The sequence below is a fragment of the Phycodurus eques genome, chromosome 15 (genome assembly GCF_024500275.1).
Source record: "Phycodurus eques isolate BA_2022a chromosome 15, UOR_Pequ_1.1, whole genome shotgun sequence".
In the NCBI taxonomy this organism is placed as follows: domain Eukaryota; kingdom Metazoa; phylum Chordata; class Actinopteri; order Syngnathiformes; family Syngnathidae; genus Phycodurus; species Phycodurus eques.
The window spans coordinates 22,359,251-22,373,557 of record NC_084539.1 but is presented as its reverse complement, the minus strand read 5'-3'; the positions used below and the strand labels follow the sequence as shown (position 1 = coordinate 22,373,557).

General features: G+C 45.4%; 2 protein-coding genes across 7 annotated transcripts; one reads left to right on the top strand and one right to left on the bottom strand.

Moving 5' to 3' along the window:
* Positions 1 to 810: 810 nt before the first annotated feature.
* Positions 811 to 4,498, bottom strand: zmat5 (zinc finger, matrin-type 5). Its single transcript, XM_061699443.1, has 6 exons — positions 4,293 to 4,498; positions 3,337 to 3,512; positions 2,943 to 3,005; positions 2,758 to 2,838; positions 1,198 to 1,306; positions 811 to 1,143 (listed from the first exon to the last, which is right to left on the bottom strand). Exons 2-6 carry the CDS (start codon positions 3,461 to 3,463, stop codon positions 1,005 to 1,007), a joined length of 519 nt encoding a protein of 172 aa, XP_061555427.1. The 5' UTR covers positions 3,464 to 3,512; positions 4,293 to 4,498; the 3' UTR covers positions 811 to 1,004.
* ttc33 (tetratricopeptide repeat domain 33) lies at positions 3,913 to 13,581 on the top strand. Of its 6 annotated transcripts, XR_009769960.1 has the most exons (7): positions 3,913 to 4,183; positions 4,265 to 4,514; positions 7,360 to 7,519; positions 8,145 to 8,276; positions 10,197 to 10,539; positions 12,854 to 13,059; positions 13,551 to 13,581. XR_009769960.1 is itself a non-coding variant. In XM_061699440.1 (6 exons), the coding sequence occupies exons 2-5, from the start codon at positions 4,300 to 4,302 to the stop codon at positions 10,533 to 10,535; spliced, it is 768 nt and encodes a 255-aa protein (XP_061555424.1). In that variant the 5' UTR covers positions 3,913 to 4,183; positions 4,265 to 4,299; the 3' UTR covers positions 10,536 to 10,539; positions 12,854 to 13,160. The 6 variants fall into 6 exon arrangements, 5 of the variants coding, with proteins under 5 accessions (XP_061555424.1, XP_061555422.1, XP_061555426.1 ...); XM_061699440.1 differs by lacking the exon at positions 13,551 to 13,581 and having other exon boundaries at positions 7,360 to 7,441; positions 12,854 to 13,160; XM_061699438.1 differs by lacking the exon at positions 13,551 to 13,581 and having other exon boundaries at positions 12,854 to 13,160.
* Positions 13,582 to 14,307: the final 726 nt, after the last annotated feature.

Genomic DNA, 14,307 nt, shown 5'->3' with positions numbered 1-14,307 from the left:
GAAATGGAACAAATGCTGAAAAGCTTTTCCAGATGTTTGTTTTTTCCAGGTTAACTGGACCTTCAGATACAAACGTCGTCTCGTGACAACGATCATGCACTTTTTCAGAGTTGAATATATTTTTTTTTCGTCTTTGAACTTGCAATAAAACAAATATCGTCTATATTACGATACGTAGTAGATTGTGGGCGTTATGTGACATTACCTCCTCATGAGAACATATCATGTAAAGTACCAGATTTGATGTGAATGTACAGTAGAATAGTGATTGTAACTCAAGATGATTCAATAATAATAAGCGTCATTATTATTATTGTGAATGTCGACGTGCATTTTGTCTTAAATTGTTCCCCCGAAATATGTCTGTATAATTTCTGTCAGGTGCCTTTTGTCACAAAATGTCGTATTTAATGTGAAAAGTGATGAGCACTTTGAAAAATGTCGTTTTAAGGCTGCATCTATTTCCATATTGTCAGCAATATATGAACATGTTCAATGTGTGTGCGCGCGCGCGTGTTCACTTATTTGTGTAACGTTGACTGTATCAAGTGTCCATTAATGTAACGTAAATGCTGTCCGAATGCATGACGTCCAATAATAAATACATTTTTTTAAAAAAAACAACGTAGATTACGCCATGTGAATTTTTTACACTTCAATTTCGGTTAGTTGTCAGTTCTTGCACACAAAAATCCTCATCAAATATTAAAATGAAAATATTTCTGAAAACATTTCTATTTTTTGTTTTCCCCCCCAATAGAATGCTTAAAAATAACAATTGCAAGATGGGCTTTAGAGGCCACACCCACAACCTTTTTTCCCCAGTGGGGTCATTTTTTTATTTGAAATCCAACAATAAAAAAAGTACAGTGGTAACATTCCAGCTCCATTATCTTGGTGCCAAGGAAACGTTGATGTGAGTTGAGGAGCTTCGTTTTGACGAGAGTAGTCCTTTGTCGCCATCTATAGTACAGTATGAACCTTTCGGGGTGTGCGTCCGCGCGTCACCCCCATTCCGCGTCGCCGTTGACTTTCCAGCCGCCCGGAGGCGGCGGCACCAGCGAGGGCGGCAGGTCCGGAATGGAGAAAATCTGCGGCGGGACGTCGCTCGGCATCCGTTCCTCCTCCCGGGCGTCTGCCGCACTGCGCGGATGAATAATTCAACCGTCGGCCATCAGACGCGCGCGTTAATCGTACCCTTTGCCGGCCCCGCCGCTTCTCCGCTTTTCCCGCACGGCCAACCAGACGTCCACGTTGGGCTCGGGGCGGCCGGGGTCCTCGGAGCCGTCCGAGCGATGTCTTTCATCTGCGGGAGAAAGGCGGTCATGACTTATTCAAAGACGTCTGGACACGCGACTCCCGAGCGCTCAGCGGCGGGGAATGATCCGATTCCGATTATTTACGACAAATAACGTACAGCGGTACCTTGACTCGAAATGTCTTATCTGTTCAAGTCGCCAGAACAACAATTTTTGTCATGTTTTTTCGTCAGAAAAACTTTGTAAAAATGTACAGTAATAAGTTATTGGATTGTAATGAATTAAACCGTTTGTACATCATGATTTCATGCTTTGCCATTGACATTGTGCTGCTCCTTCTGGTGTGTGCCCCTTGGCCACCGGGGGGGCAGAATAATACAAGCCATACAGACAAAAAAAGAAGCGCTTCACGAGTGACTGTCGTTGATTGCGGAAGATAAAGAATATATGCCTGTGAGTATTGTTATATTGTGTAAATCTGTTGCCTTCCTGTTTGTGTTCAAACAAGTTGCTTAAACGGTGACAACTAACACAACGTCGATGTTAGTTTCATGAGCCCAACATTGGAATTTTCCATTGCATATTAGCATTAAGCTAGCGGACTTTCATAAGTATTTGGCATGGTTAAATACACAACTACCGTCACGGAGTTTTGCATTGTGTTAGCATTAAGCTAGCAGTCTTTCGTAAGGCAAAGTTGGTTAAATACACAATATGTAATTCGTGTGTTATGTTATGTTTTGTGTTACAGTTAACGTCTACTGGGGGTGGCAGCTTGAAACATTTTGTTTTTTTATCTGCTGCTTGTTGTGAAGTTCGCTGGCACCATCAAGCACCAGCTAACCCAAAGTTTTGCCTGCAACTGGGGGGAAACATCTATGCCAGTGACGTATAATGATCCAACTCACCTGTGTATCGACCTTTTGCTATTTACACAACAGAATAATAGCAAAGTGTTCAACTAAACAAGCCCGCATTTCACACATTTGAGTCAGCATTATTTCACGCGCCTTACCTCGAAAAAGTTTGGGAAAACGCTGCATTAAGCGACCAGAAAGGCAACAAGCCAGCGACATGACTTATTTACAGACATCTAGACGGTATTTGTCACACGTCCTTTTTTTATTTGACAAGCGGCGCGTGGTCTCCGGGTCTCCTCATATTTTTCTAATCAAGGAACAAATCCCCACACGTCTCCTTTTATGGTCGAAATACATCAAGAGACAAATGCGCCGCGCTGTCAAATTCACTGCGGCGGCCCGCCAGGGAACAAGAAGAAGCGTCACTACAGCGTCAAGCACTTCTGTCTACTCGCGCAAATATTTACTCGCAACACTGGCAATCGCTCGACAGAAAGGACGGCGCTTTAATAAGAGACGACTCACAGATGTTTCTTTTTATATTAATAGTATGAACAAATATTACACTGTGTGCTTAAAAAGTGTTATCGTCAGTCTGTTAGAAATCCAACAGCGCCCTCGAGTGGCGAGCCGCTTACCTTGCACCCTTCTTTGCAAATGGAACAGCTCTGCTTCGGACATGTGAGAAAACCTGCAGCTGGGGCCAAAATCACAAATGCCTGAAACGCAAATGACGCATGTGATCACTCGGGGAGGCAAAAACACGTTTGGACTTTGCAGCTCTGCTGCAGCTGAGTGCACGAACGGCGTTTTGTTGTGTCACCTCTTTGGAGGAACTTCCTGCAGGGTTTCTTTGCTTGCTCGTCTTTTAAAATATCTGCATAGCCTGCAAAAAAAATTAAAAATGTCAACTGTGTACAGTATATAAAATTATTTACTGTATTTAAAAAGATGCACTGCTTAAATAAAACCCATTTATGCAGAGTCCCAGACATGGCATGAGGGGGGGGGGGAAACTATTTCGTGCGCACGAACAACTACTTTGTGTGCACGAACTAGTATTATTATTATTATTTTTTTTAATTTACATGTCATGTCTGGGGCTCCGTACATTTATTTAGGACTAGAATCGTAAAAACAAAATTGCAACGAACAAGCCAAAAGGGTGAGAAGAAAAAAAACGCGTCGAAGGGTAAAAGTTGATGATTTAGTTTCACCTCTAAAGTGATCGAACCAGGCCTTTTTAGCTCTCTGGTGCTGCACACCGAACAGATGTTTTTTCCTGTTGTGCATGTTGTCCTGGAAGGAGCGCTCACAGTAGTCGCAGTAGTATCTTTTCCCCATGTTTTCGTTCTCACGGAACAACAGCAAAATGTCGCCTTTTAAGCAGCCCCTGTAAGACACAGAAATATAGAAAAGACTGCTAGCTTGCTAACAAAAACAAGTCGTTTTCTTTCATCTTTGTCGAAGTTTTCTCAATTCCATCTACGCAGCGAGAAGACTACATGCGATTCAACGTTACATACCTCTGCTAAGACCGTTTTTTTTCCTACCACATTAAAGTGGTAGGAATTTTTTTTTTTTTTTTAAATAGAACAAAAATAAAAATAAAACAGAACCACGACAAAAAGAACAGTGGCCGTGTAGTCCTCGGATTACAATCAGAAGCGGAAGCGAACCTTTGCGCACGCGCAATGACTCTACCAAGATGGCGCTGCCAAAACCCATATCCGGGTCGTTGGGCGTGTCAATACGCATTGTAGTTTTTGTCATTTTTACCCACTTTATTTTCGTAACCTTATGTGTCAAGCCCTCCTCCCACTCTCTAACGTTGTTCTTGTTCTTATTTTGATACGTTTAATATTTCTTAAGGCCGTATCCAGACTGAATCGATAAGCGTCTTTGTGATGTCATGTCATGTTGTTAAATAAAGGTCTCCGAAAAACAGGATGATGACGTAATCAACACGCGCCCGCTGCTGCATCCAACTTCGTTTTTTGTTTTTGTTTTTTTTTAACTAGCTATTATGATTATTTGTACACTTGTTACACAAGATATTATCTAGTATGTGTTCATATGTATCCAATAATATCCTCACACCACATTCGGCTGGCTAAATCATTAATACGCGTCTATTTTCTGTAGACTTGAGTGTTAAGCCGACCACACCGACCGGGGATATGGCGTCCTTTGGCTGGAAGAGGAAAGCGGGCGAGAGGGTGTCCAAGTCGGCGGCGCGGCACTTCGAGGAGGCCGACCGGGAGCGGAACGACGCCGACGGGCAGGTGGACTGGCAGCAGGCCGTCAAACGCCGCCGGGAGACCCTGCTGGGGGACTGCGCCGCCGAGAGCCAGCGGCTGAAGGAGGAGGGCACCGCGCTGGCCGAGCAAAACAGGTCTTGTTGTCCTCGCGCGCACTGACGGGCGTCGTTCGACAGGGGGCGCCATTGCACAGAAAGCCTTTCATTGATTGATTCGTCTTCGTTTCCATTGTTCATTTATTTCTGTCTGACCCAAATCAATGAACTCATTCGCTGTCAGCCGTTTTGCGAGCTCCCTTTTCGAGTTCCCCATATTGCCACCTGTTTTAGAGCGTTTTGACTGATTTTCAAGACCCACAGAATATTGTGTTCTGTGACAATATAAAGAGTAAATTTACCAAAAGAAAGAGTAGACCCTCTTCCTTCACCCCCCAAAAAGTTTGTTTCTAACTTTTTTTCGTTCTTTAATAGTCAGCAGTAGAACATGACTCGGTTTCATTTCGTATTTGTGTGTTTGACTGCTTGTCCAGTTCGATAAAAGGCTGACAGCGCATTAGGAAACTGGCTCACTTCACCCCAAATTTGAGTTTCATGCTCGCAAGTAAACGTTTGTCTCATAGCACAAAGCAAAAAAAAACATAAAAAATCGACCAGTTGACTAAATGAAGAATTATTTAAGTTTTGCTCACTTTAGCATTCGCTGACTCTTGGAAGCATCTGTTTATTAATAGATTTCTTGATTAAATTCACCCCCCAAATCCAGTTTGACCTTGTAACTTGGAAGTTTGGTAAACATTGTCTATCGTGAGTTGAGCCACCAAAAAGTCTCAAGAATCCTTGGCCCGCACGACACAGGAAGTGGTTATTTTGCCCATTTCCCAGTGTCCTCGAACGACCTCCTCCAAAAGATTTTGTCCGGTCTCTTTTTCGGAGATGTTATCTGATCTTTCCCGCCGGGTAGCTGACCCTTCCGGCCCAATTCCAATTACTCGACCGATAGCGCCGCCCGCACGCCGCGACATCTAATGCCGTCCGTCGCCACGGGTGATGCCTCGTAATCGCATTTGCCCGGAAATGACGCCCGTTGATGGCGCTCGCGGGGCTTCAGATGTAAATGGACGGTTTTCATCTCTTTGAACTACTTTGACCCGCCGGTGTCTCCTGCTGTGAACCGTCGCGGTTCAGCGTTGGAAAAAAAAAACAAAAATACAGGATAACAGAAACCCAGCGCACTTTTCTCTTTGTCCCTCTCTAGAATAACTATGCTCAGTCGAGCACAAAACTATACGGAGACATTTGTATGAAGCCCACCTGTATTTAAATGCGCTGTTGTATTGAGTAATAGTCCAGCCGGACATGAAGTTCAAATCATTTCTTTTCATGGCCACTTGTACTGCAGAGTCATTGGCACATTCCGAACACTAATTATTCGTTCTTAATCAGTCTGTTAGTTTACGCTCATTTTTTTAACACATGCATTAACATGACGATATTTGAGTGCATTAGTTTAAGCAAAACACGTTGTCGTGGCTGTCCCCCTTCCCCCCCAAGTGTAATCTGTTGGGACATGTGCCATTTGTTTGTCACATTTTGAAAAGAGATTCAGTCAATGCAGGCGTGTTATTTATTTCCTGTGTCCTCAATAATTGTTATCATAGAAAAAAAAAAAAAAAGAAGTATGTAACACTCAGGGCTTCTGTGTGTGTGTTGTTTGATGCGTTATAAATTTACCGAACATCAGCGCTAATCTTATTAGCATGTGCAACCAGGGCCCCGTGCTGGTCACGTATTATGTTGATTGACTGCATGTCAATAGCCCGACATTGCGCAAGAGCCCGCGATGCGACCATTGCGCACACGTACGTTGCGATGACGATGCTCAAACGATATACTGTGCGGCTCTAATTTTGACTGTTCCACTTCCTGTTTTGAAAGGGCCAAATTCTTGTTTTCTTGGCAAGCGTGAAGCTGATGGTTATTATTCAGCGAGACAGCTGCAAACTCAAACGGCCCCTGATGGGAAAGCGGTACAAGGTCCATTTGCGGGTGTCGAACAAGGGGCGACGACCTCCTGTTTAACCTCCACTCGTGGACATTTGACTTGTCTTCGCTGTGAACTGTGTACACAGTAACCTGTTTTAGCGCATAGTTTTCACACAGGCAATGCCGAGCACCCGCGCGTGTTGCTTCAATTCCTCACACGGTGCGCTGGCGGTTTGCTGACCGTTTCGACACTTCCATTTCCTTCCTCGTTGCCTTGTTTCTTGTTTTTGTTTTTTTTGTTTTTTCTATGGAACGTCTTTCCCGCAACGGGTCGGCTAACGGGTTCCAATGAATGTACGCTGCGGTTTCTTGACGCAAACAACTCCGAACTCACAATGATTCACATCTTGGAGTTTCACTTGAGTGAATGACACAAGAAAGCAGTAGAAGACTGTAAGAAGACCAAGCCGTTTTCTTTGTTTTTGTTTGTTTGGAGCGGCCATTTTGGCCATTTCCAACCCTGAAGCTAGTTTGACCTAGTGACGTGAAATTTGGTAAGCTTGTCTCTCATGAATTGACCCACAGAAAAGTCTCAAGAACACGATCCCAAAAAGACACAGGAAGTCTTCCGTTTTGGTTTGACGCAGCCATTTTGGGGTCCTTTTGCTCATTCCTTCAAAGACAAACTCATCCTTGAGATTTTGTCCAGATTGCAAGCAAATGTCACCCCCGTACGCGAGCCGGATAAGCGTTTTGCGAGTGCATCTCGCTAAGTGTATATGACAACCTTATGCGAGACTGACCTGTCAATAACAAGCGCTATCACGCAAGGGCTGCACTGAGTCAACACGCGGCCCTTTCGTTAGCTTACATAACACAAGTCAAACACGCGGGTAAAGACGGACGGCTTTTATTTGACATTCTAAATCCTTTATTGCGTTCACGGTTTATAAAAGCAAAAAGTAACGTGAAAGGAAATGATCGTGTTTGTCTTCAGGCACAGGGAGGCCGTTAAGAAGTGGGATGAGGCCATTCAGCTGACTCCGGACGACCCGCTGCTGCACGAGATGAAGGCCCAGGTAAACTGGAGACCTTGCCGGAAGCCGCAGTGTACGGTCCCAATTTACCGTCACGTCACAACACTCTTGTTCTTCCAGGTGGGAAAAAAAACAAAGCGTCTCTGACGGCACCGCGAGTAAACAAAACCTTCTTTGTCATTCGGCCGAGGCAGAGCGATTGAGAAAACGGAGGAAATGGCTTGAACGGAAGATTTTCTTCTCGCGGGGTGGGCTCATGCTCCCAAGGGAACTCGTCTCTGATTGGCCGGCCTTCTTCTGTACCGCCGTAGCTCGAGCGTGTAAAGTGTCAAAGATGGTAAACTGCAGCGGCCCTCGTTTTGTCATTTGCGTTTCAACAGTTGGTGGAATTTCAAACTAAGTTGACATGATCGTGGAGGGACTGGCTAATTCATTGAGGAGACAGCAATCAATGAAATGCTTTAACCTGGTCGTGGTAGATGTAGGCCAAAGGCCAGCACACTAGCACAGCTCATAAAAGAACCTCGCCTTGCGATGAGTGGTTCTTCTGTGCGACTTATAACCTGGGAGTTTTTATTTCTACTTTATCTTACCGAGAAGGCTATGATTGCTCGAGTTTTCTGTTTGTCGGATGAATGGCACGGACGTGTTTTTGACCTCTTCGGGCCTGCGCTAGTCGCCCGCATCCCGCCACCCCGAATTTTCCCACGGCCTGAATTTTCTCCCGCTTCCTGTCGGGCCGCAGGTGCTGACGACGCTGCAGGAGGTCTTCCCCGCCGTCGAGGCGGCCGAGACGGCGGTGAAGCTGCGGAGCGTGTGGTGGGAGGGCTGGCAGACTCTGGGCCGCGCCCAGCTGAGCATGGGCGAGGTCGACCTGGTGAGTGAGAAGCGCTCGATTCCCAAAAAAAGGGAAGGCTGGCCGTCAAAATGAACACGGTGTACCCGCCTTGCGCTTGTTGTCATTATTATACGTTATGGCCAAAGTCGTCTGTTCGGTAAAACACAACACGACACGAAAAGATTCTCCTTGAAAAGTAATCCCTTCTTTTCCGTTAAATCGGACGCGTTCGGTTACAAGCGAAACCGCCAAATTGTCCAGTGCGTCGGCGGGATGGAAAAAGAAGGTGTCGATGGTCTTAGGGGTCACTTCCAACTGTTTCCCATGCGTAATGCTCCAATTGAATTTAAAAAATTAATTCGCAGTTTTCACGATGTCAGCGCTTTTAGAGCCGCAGGTGGTCTTTTTATAGAACTACACAAGGGTTATGTAAACTCAGGTAGAGTTACCGTGTAACTTGCAGTAAGTAGTCTTGAAAGTATTCTTGGTTTGTGTCTTCGCGAATATATTAGACTGCCTCCCGGCGGCCAAGATGTTTTTGGGCTGGAACGGCTAAATGGCATCGCCATTGATTGCAATGGGGAAAGAGGATTTGCGCAGCGATTGCTTTGTGTTGCGAGCGTGGTCACAGAAAGAACCGACTCTCATCTCAAGGCCCCGCTGTGTTTGCACTTGTGAATTGGCACCGCCGCTTCGAAAGTTGCGCCTCACGTCATCGGCGCCGAGGGAAACGCTCGGAAAAGAGAGTCGCGTCTCGCCTCTGTTCTTCTTGTGCGACCTGTTTGGCGGCCAAGGCAATGGGGAGTGTTGAAAGTCAAACACACACACACACCTCCACGCACAGCGTTGCTAGAACATCTATTTTTAACCCAGGCTTGTCCGGTCGAGTTCGAGGATTTTGTAGCCTCCGACATGTTCGAGTGGAATCATTCCGCTCGCTCTCCGTCGATTTTCATCATCTTCCCCCCCCTAATGTTTGACTTTTATGCAGTTTTCCGTTTAGGAAACGTTAGAAGCAGTCGTCGTCATATCACGGCGAGGCCGCTTCGTCAATATTGAAGTCAGCCAATGGTGACAATCGTGCAAAATATTTGGATGCGGGCAGCACATCGTAAAAAAGTTCTGAAGTTCACTGCACTAACTTCGCAGGCATGATTTAAAAAAAAATCACATTTAAAGGCAGTACCTGGAATTAAAAAAAAAAACATTTTTGTCTGTTGTTTGTTTTGGTGTTTGACGGCGCTTTCCTAGCACCTCTGAGAGTAGTGGTCGTCTGTCACGTTCTCCCGTCTGCTGTGCGAACCGGAGAGCAAGAAGATGGAGAGAGCGGAGGAGGAAGAGTGGACAAAGGAGAAGGAGACGGTGTGAGAGAAGGAGAAGGCGTCGAAGGAGGGAGTGAAGGATGAGCATGGGAGCAAAGGAATGAAAGAGTGAAAAGGAGGACAGGTTGAGGGAGAGAGAGAAAAGGAAGAGAGTGTGAAAGAGGTAAGGGGCAAAGGAGGGAGTGATAGAGAGAGCAAAAAAGGAGGAGAGAGTGAAAGAGAAGGACGATGAGGAGAAAAAAAATGCATCCGTTCCCGCCTACCACAGAACACCAACCAAAAAGTTTATTTTTAGATCCGAAAAATAGCTCTCGCGGTCGCAACTAAGCTGCAGTAATATTCGTCATTTTTTGCAGAGGATCAAGAATATGTACTTGTGAGTAGAGTTATTTTGTCGAGCTCAATGTTGCTCCACTATTTGTGTTCAAATGTGCGTTACTTAAGTGGTTACAACATTGAGACATAGATGCTAATGTTGTTAGCCCGTCAATGGCATTGTACATTGTGTGTGAGCATGAAGCTAGCCGACTTTCCTCATGCAAATGATGTGCTTGTTTTAAATAGGCAACCCGTGCGTTCTTTTGGTGTTATGCTTCGTTCAAATGACTCTGAGCACAGCCCGCGTGTTTGCGTACAGGCGCTGAGGTCCTTCCAGGTGGCCGTCCACTTGCGCCCGTGGGAGCGCGCCCTGCGGCAGGACGACCTGGCGTGGGCGCGCGCGCTGCGCCGGCAGAAGGAGGCCGCGGGAGAGAACCTCCGCCGCAGGGAGGAGGACGATCGGCCGCGGCTCTCGGACGTCCCGGAGCTCCGCGGGGACTTCGACTTCGAGTCGGACGAGGTGGTGGCGGCGTGCGAGGCCGTCGCTCGGCGCCTGGCGCCGCCGGCCGCGGGGAACGTGCTGGCATCCGGGGAGGGAGCGTCGGGCGACGCGGCGGAGCCCTCGCTGGAAAATGTTGTCAAAGTGAGAAGACTGTGAACAGGTATGCGTGAGGATCGTTGACTTTGTGGCACAAGTGCACAATCACCAAACCGTCCGCTAGAACGGTGTTCCACAACTTTTATTCAACCAACGCATTGAATTTGAAGGCAAACAAAATTGGAGGGGAAACAACAAAAGTGCAGATACTGTAATGATGATGTCGTCTCACTTTACTCAAAGATATTCTTGCTCAGAAAACAATGATTCTGTCGCATGAACGACAAAGGCGAATGCACACAGGTTGATTGTACCTTCTGCCACCTAGTGGAAGCGCATTGCATTGCTCTGCCTGTCACTGTACGTCGCTGGCGTAGATAGAGGAACGACGACCCTGTCGAGTGCATTCGGAGTTTTGGTTCTAAATACACGAAACATGTTTGAAGATAATTGCCGAAGGGGCTTCAGGATGGTGCGGCCGCCTTAGAGCGCCTCGTTGTCGCAGCGTGGAAAAGTAGCGTGAAGTCGTGCTGGAATATATTCCATCCACCGGAGGCGCATCCATTTTCCATTTTCCAGGTGCTAGGTGTCGGTACTCGGTTGACAGTTGAGCAGGCGTGGTTTCACTCCCGCAGCGTTTGAGAGCGGATTGATTTTTCGGGATTTTATAGCCTCGTTTTAGAAACTTGACGACATTCAAATTTGCCACTCTCCTCTGTGGTGTGTCAAATGGAACGGTTCTTAGCACACTTTTACATCATTGCAGAACTTGCAAATGAATGTGAAATAAATGCACTCAAGTACAAAGGTAGCATTTCCTTTTTCTTCCGTGTTTAAGGCAAAGAAAGCTGCTCAGGCCCTCATCTGAGACGCGCCATCTCGGTTTCTTTTTTTTTTTTTTTTCTTCCTCTTTCTTCCCCCCGCCCCCAATTGCATAAGAAGAAGAAGAATGGGAATCGGCTTTTGTGTGCAAAGAGGAAGCGACGACTGATTGGTGTGGCTAGAGCAGCAGCTGCGTGTACGCTGCAAATATACCAACGGACTTGTGGTATATTTTCAAATAATGCATAAATTACGCTCAAAAAGTTGTATACAGCCTTATTTGTCATAAAAATGACATTTACCCTAAAATGCACCATTTACAGGTTTTAAAATTGACACATAGACAATTTAAGGTTAACACGATGAAATGGGTTTGGGCTGTATTAAATTGTTGTTGTTTTATCATTTAAAAAAAAACAAAAATGCGATAGACTGGCAGTAATCCACAAACGAGTCGTGCGTCCAATCCAAATTTCGGTGCCGACGTGCAACGGAGAAAATGAGATTTGGATCATTGAATTGTTGAAGAAATGGCACTTCGTCCTTAAATGCACACAAAGAAATAAAGGCGCGGTAACTTGCAAATCAAAAGTATCGAATACAATTGATCATAAAATGAAGACGACAATCGATCTCATAATTGCAGGGTATCCATGATCCCTTTCGAATATTCAAAAAAAAAAAACGTATTAACAATGACATTTAACCTTTAAATCCGCCCTTCAGTTGATTTCGAAATCTTTGCAAAGGATTTGATGAAATGATAATCGAGTTTTATACAAGTTCCCGTAGCACCACAGACATCGTAACGAGGAGAATCATTCCGTTGCGATCGTTTCAAAATGTCGAATTCCGTTGTCCGAAATGAAGGCCTCAATTAACCTTAAAAACCGTAAATCCGCTGCTCAGCAACCCAACAGACATCGTCGGCGTAGTTTCTGCAGAAATTTTAAGGTTTTCGTAAGATCGACCGGTTTTGTCGGAGAGGTGGGCGGGGCTTCGTGAGCTAAGCTAGTTTTGAGCAATGTGCTAACATTTGTCCTAAATTGTACAGAAGCGTATTGCTGCCGCTACAATTCAGTAGCATGTCAATGTCATGTTTTAACGTGATTTTTGCAGCTGTAACTTTGATTCATAAGACAAAAAAAGAAGACGCGCGTACATTCAGTGGGTTCGCCAGCGACCCGAACGGGAAGGAAGGAATTGCGTCGTTTTGTTTTGCCGAAAACCTTTTTTGTTTGTTTGTTTGGGCTAACCGATCGCCTCTTTAACTGCCTCCCCAAAGAGATTTCAGAAGGGAAAATCAATGCTGCCCCTTTGCTTTTTTTGGGGCTTTTTTTTTTTTAAATTAAGGGCGCATTGTTCTCCAGCTTCTGGACGAGGGCCACCTTGACCAGGATGTCGATAGAAAACGCCAGGTGTACAAAAACGTCGTAAAAACAAGCCGACGTTCCCCGTGAAGCTCTCAGTCAGGTCAAGACGAGAGCAGTGAGATGCAGGGTGATTTTTATTTGATTGATTGACTGATTGATTTCTCCCCTTTGTCCACGGTACAGCGCCCAAGCGATCGCATTTGAGCGAGGATCAATCCATTTGAAGCCACTCTCCAGCTTGTCTTGGATCAATAATTGCCATCACCCGTGACGGTCAAAATCGCTCCTCAAGGCCGAAGAGTCATCGGGGTTATTTACGCTGACCGACAAACACGATCAAATCACTTGACTGCTTACGTAAAGTCATTCACTGCCGTGGATGTTCGCAGGTAAATCTCAATAGCATTTGAATGTGGTAGAAAAGCCCGTATATTTCAATAGTCATACATGATATAGATTGAATAAACACTGGGGAAAATTCCTGCAAATTCCTGCCTAATTTCTACATGACAAGTTATTGTCATTGTTTCTTGATTCAAGGAGTTTATTTGTCATATCAACGCACATTTACAGACGATATGCGGCACCAAATTCAATACCCAAAGTCGCAGGTTCGCCCAATAAGTCTCCACACTTGTCATTGTTGACTTTATTGTTCGTCATGTCATATTCTCATTTCTGGAGATGGCGAATTATTATTATTATATTTTTTTTTGCTGTACGCTATAATCATCCAGATTTATACATGTTTTTGAAAACGCATCTCACGTTTTGAGTTGCACTACCCTAACTCGATGAAGCGTTTAGCACTATTCAAATAGTATATATTTATTTATTATTATTATTTTTTTTGCTTTTTGTTTTGTTTTTGTCTTTTTAGGGGACGACCAATCCTGAAAACACTTGTGGGCGTTTCATCTCCGATTATTGTCGAATTTTTTGGTTTAAAAAAAAGGTCGTTCTTTTTTTCCCCCCCTCAATGCAATTCTATCGGGCGTGAATTATGCGTGGATTTTCGCAATTCGCGGTCCGGCCAAGTCCCTTTGGCCCACCAATAGCGGGGTCCACCGGATATCGCTCAAGTACGTTTTTCAGCGGTATACGCATAAAAGACGGTCGCGCCCACCTTGTGTGCGAAACCAGATTTGGCATGACTGGCAGATCCCTGAAGATGGCGGCGTTGCATCACTTTGGATTCGAGATCAGCACAGCTTTTGCGTTGAAGATGAAGATTAGGCGGCGAATCTCGGCTCGTCCCGTCGATTATAAGGGAGACAAATGCCGACAGCGTCGGAAGGCGGACAAGTTTCGGCACCTGACACTTGAGCGGAGTATGAATATGTACAGTATCAACAGAGCATGTGTCGCGCCGGGCGTGTGTGGCGATCGTGAGAAACGATGACGCGGTTCATAGGGGGAATGAGGAACGTCATGTAAAAAAAACCCACTGCCGATCCACTCGAGCTGCGCGCTGAGTCAGCGTGCGTCTTAGTCGTAGAGCCGCGCATCGACGATTATTTTGCCGTCCGCGGCCCGTTCGCAGTCTTTTTTTTTTTATTGTTTTATGCTTTGAAGTGTCACAAAAACAAAAATATTAGCGTCGGCGTCACTGCTCTGCTTGACATGTTTCTCGGTCT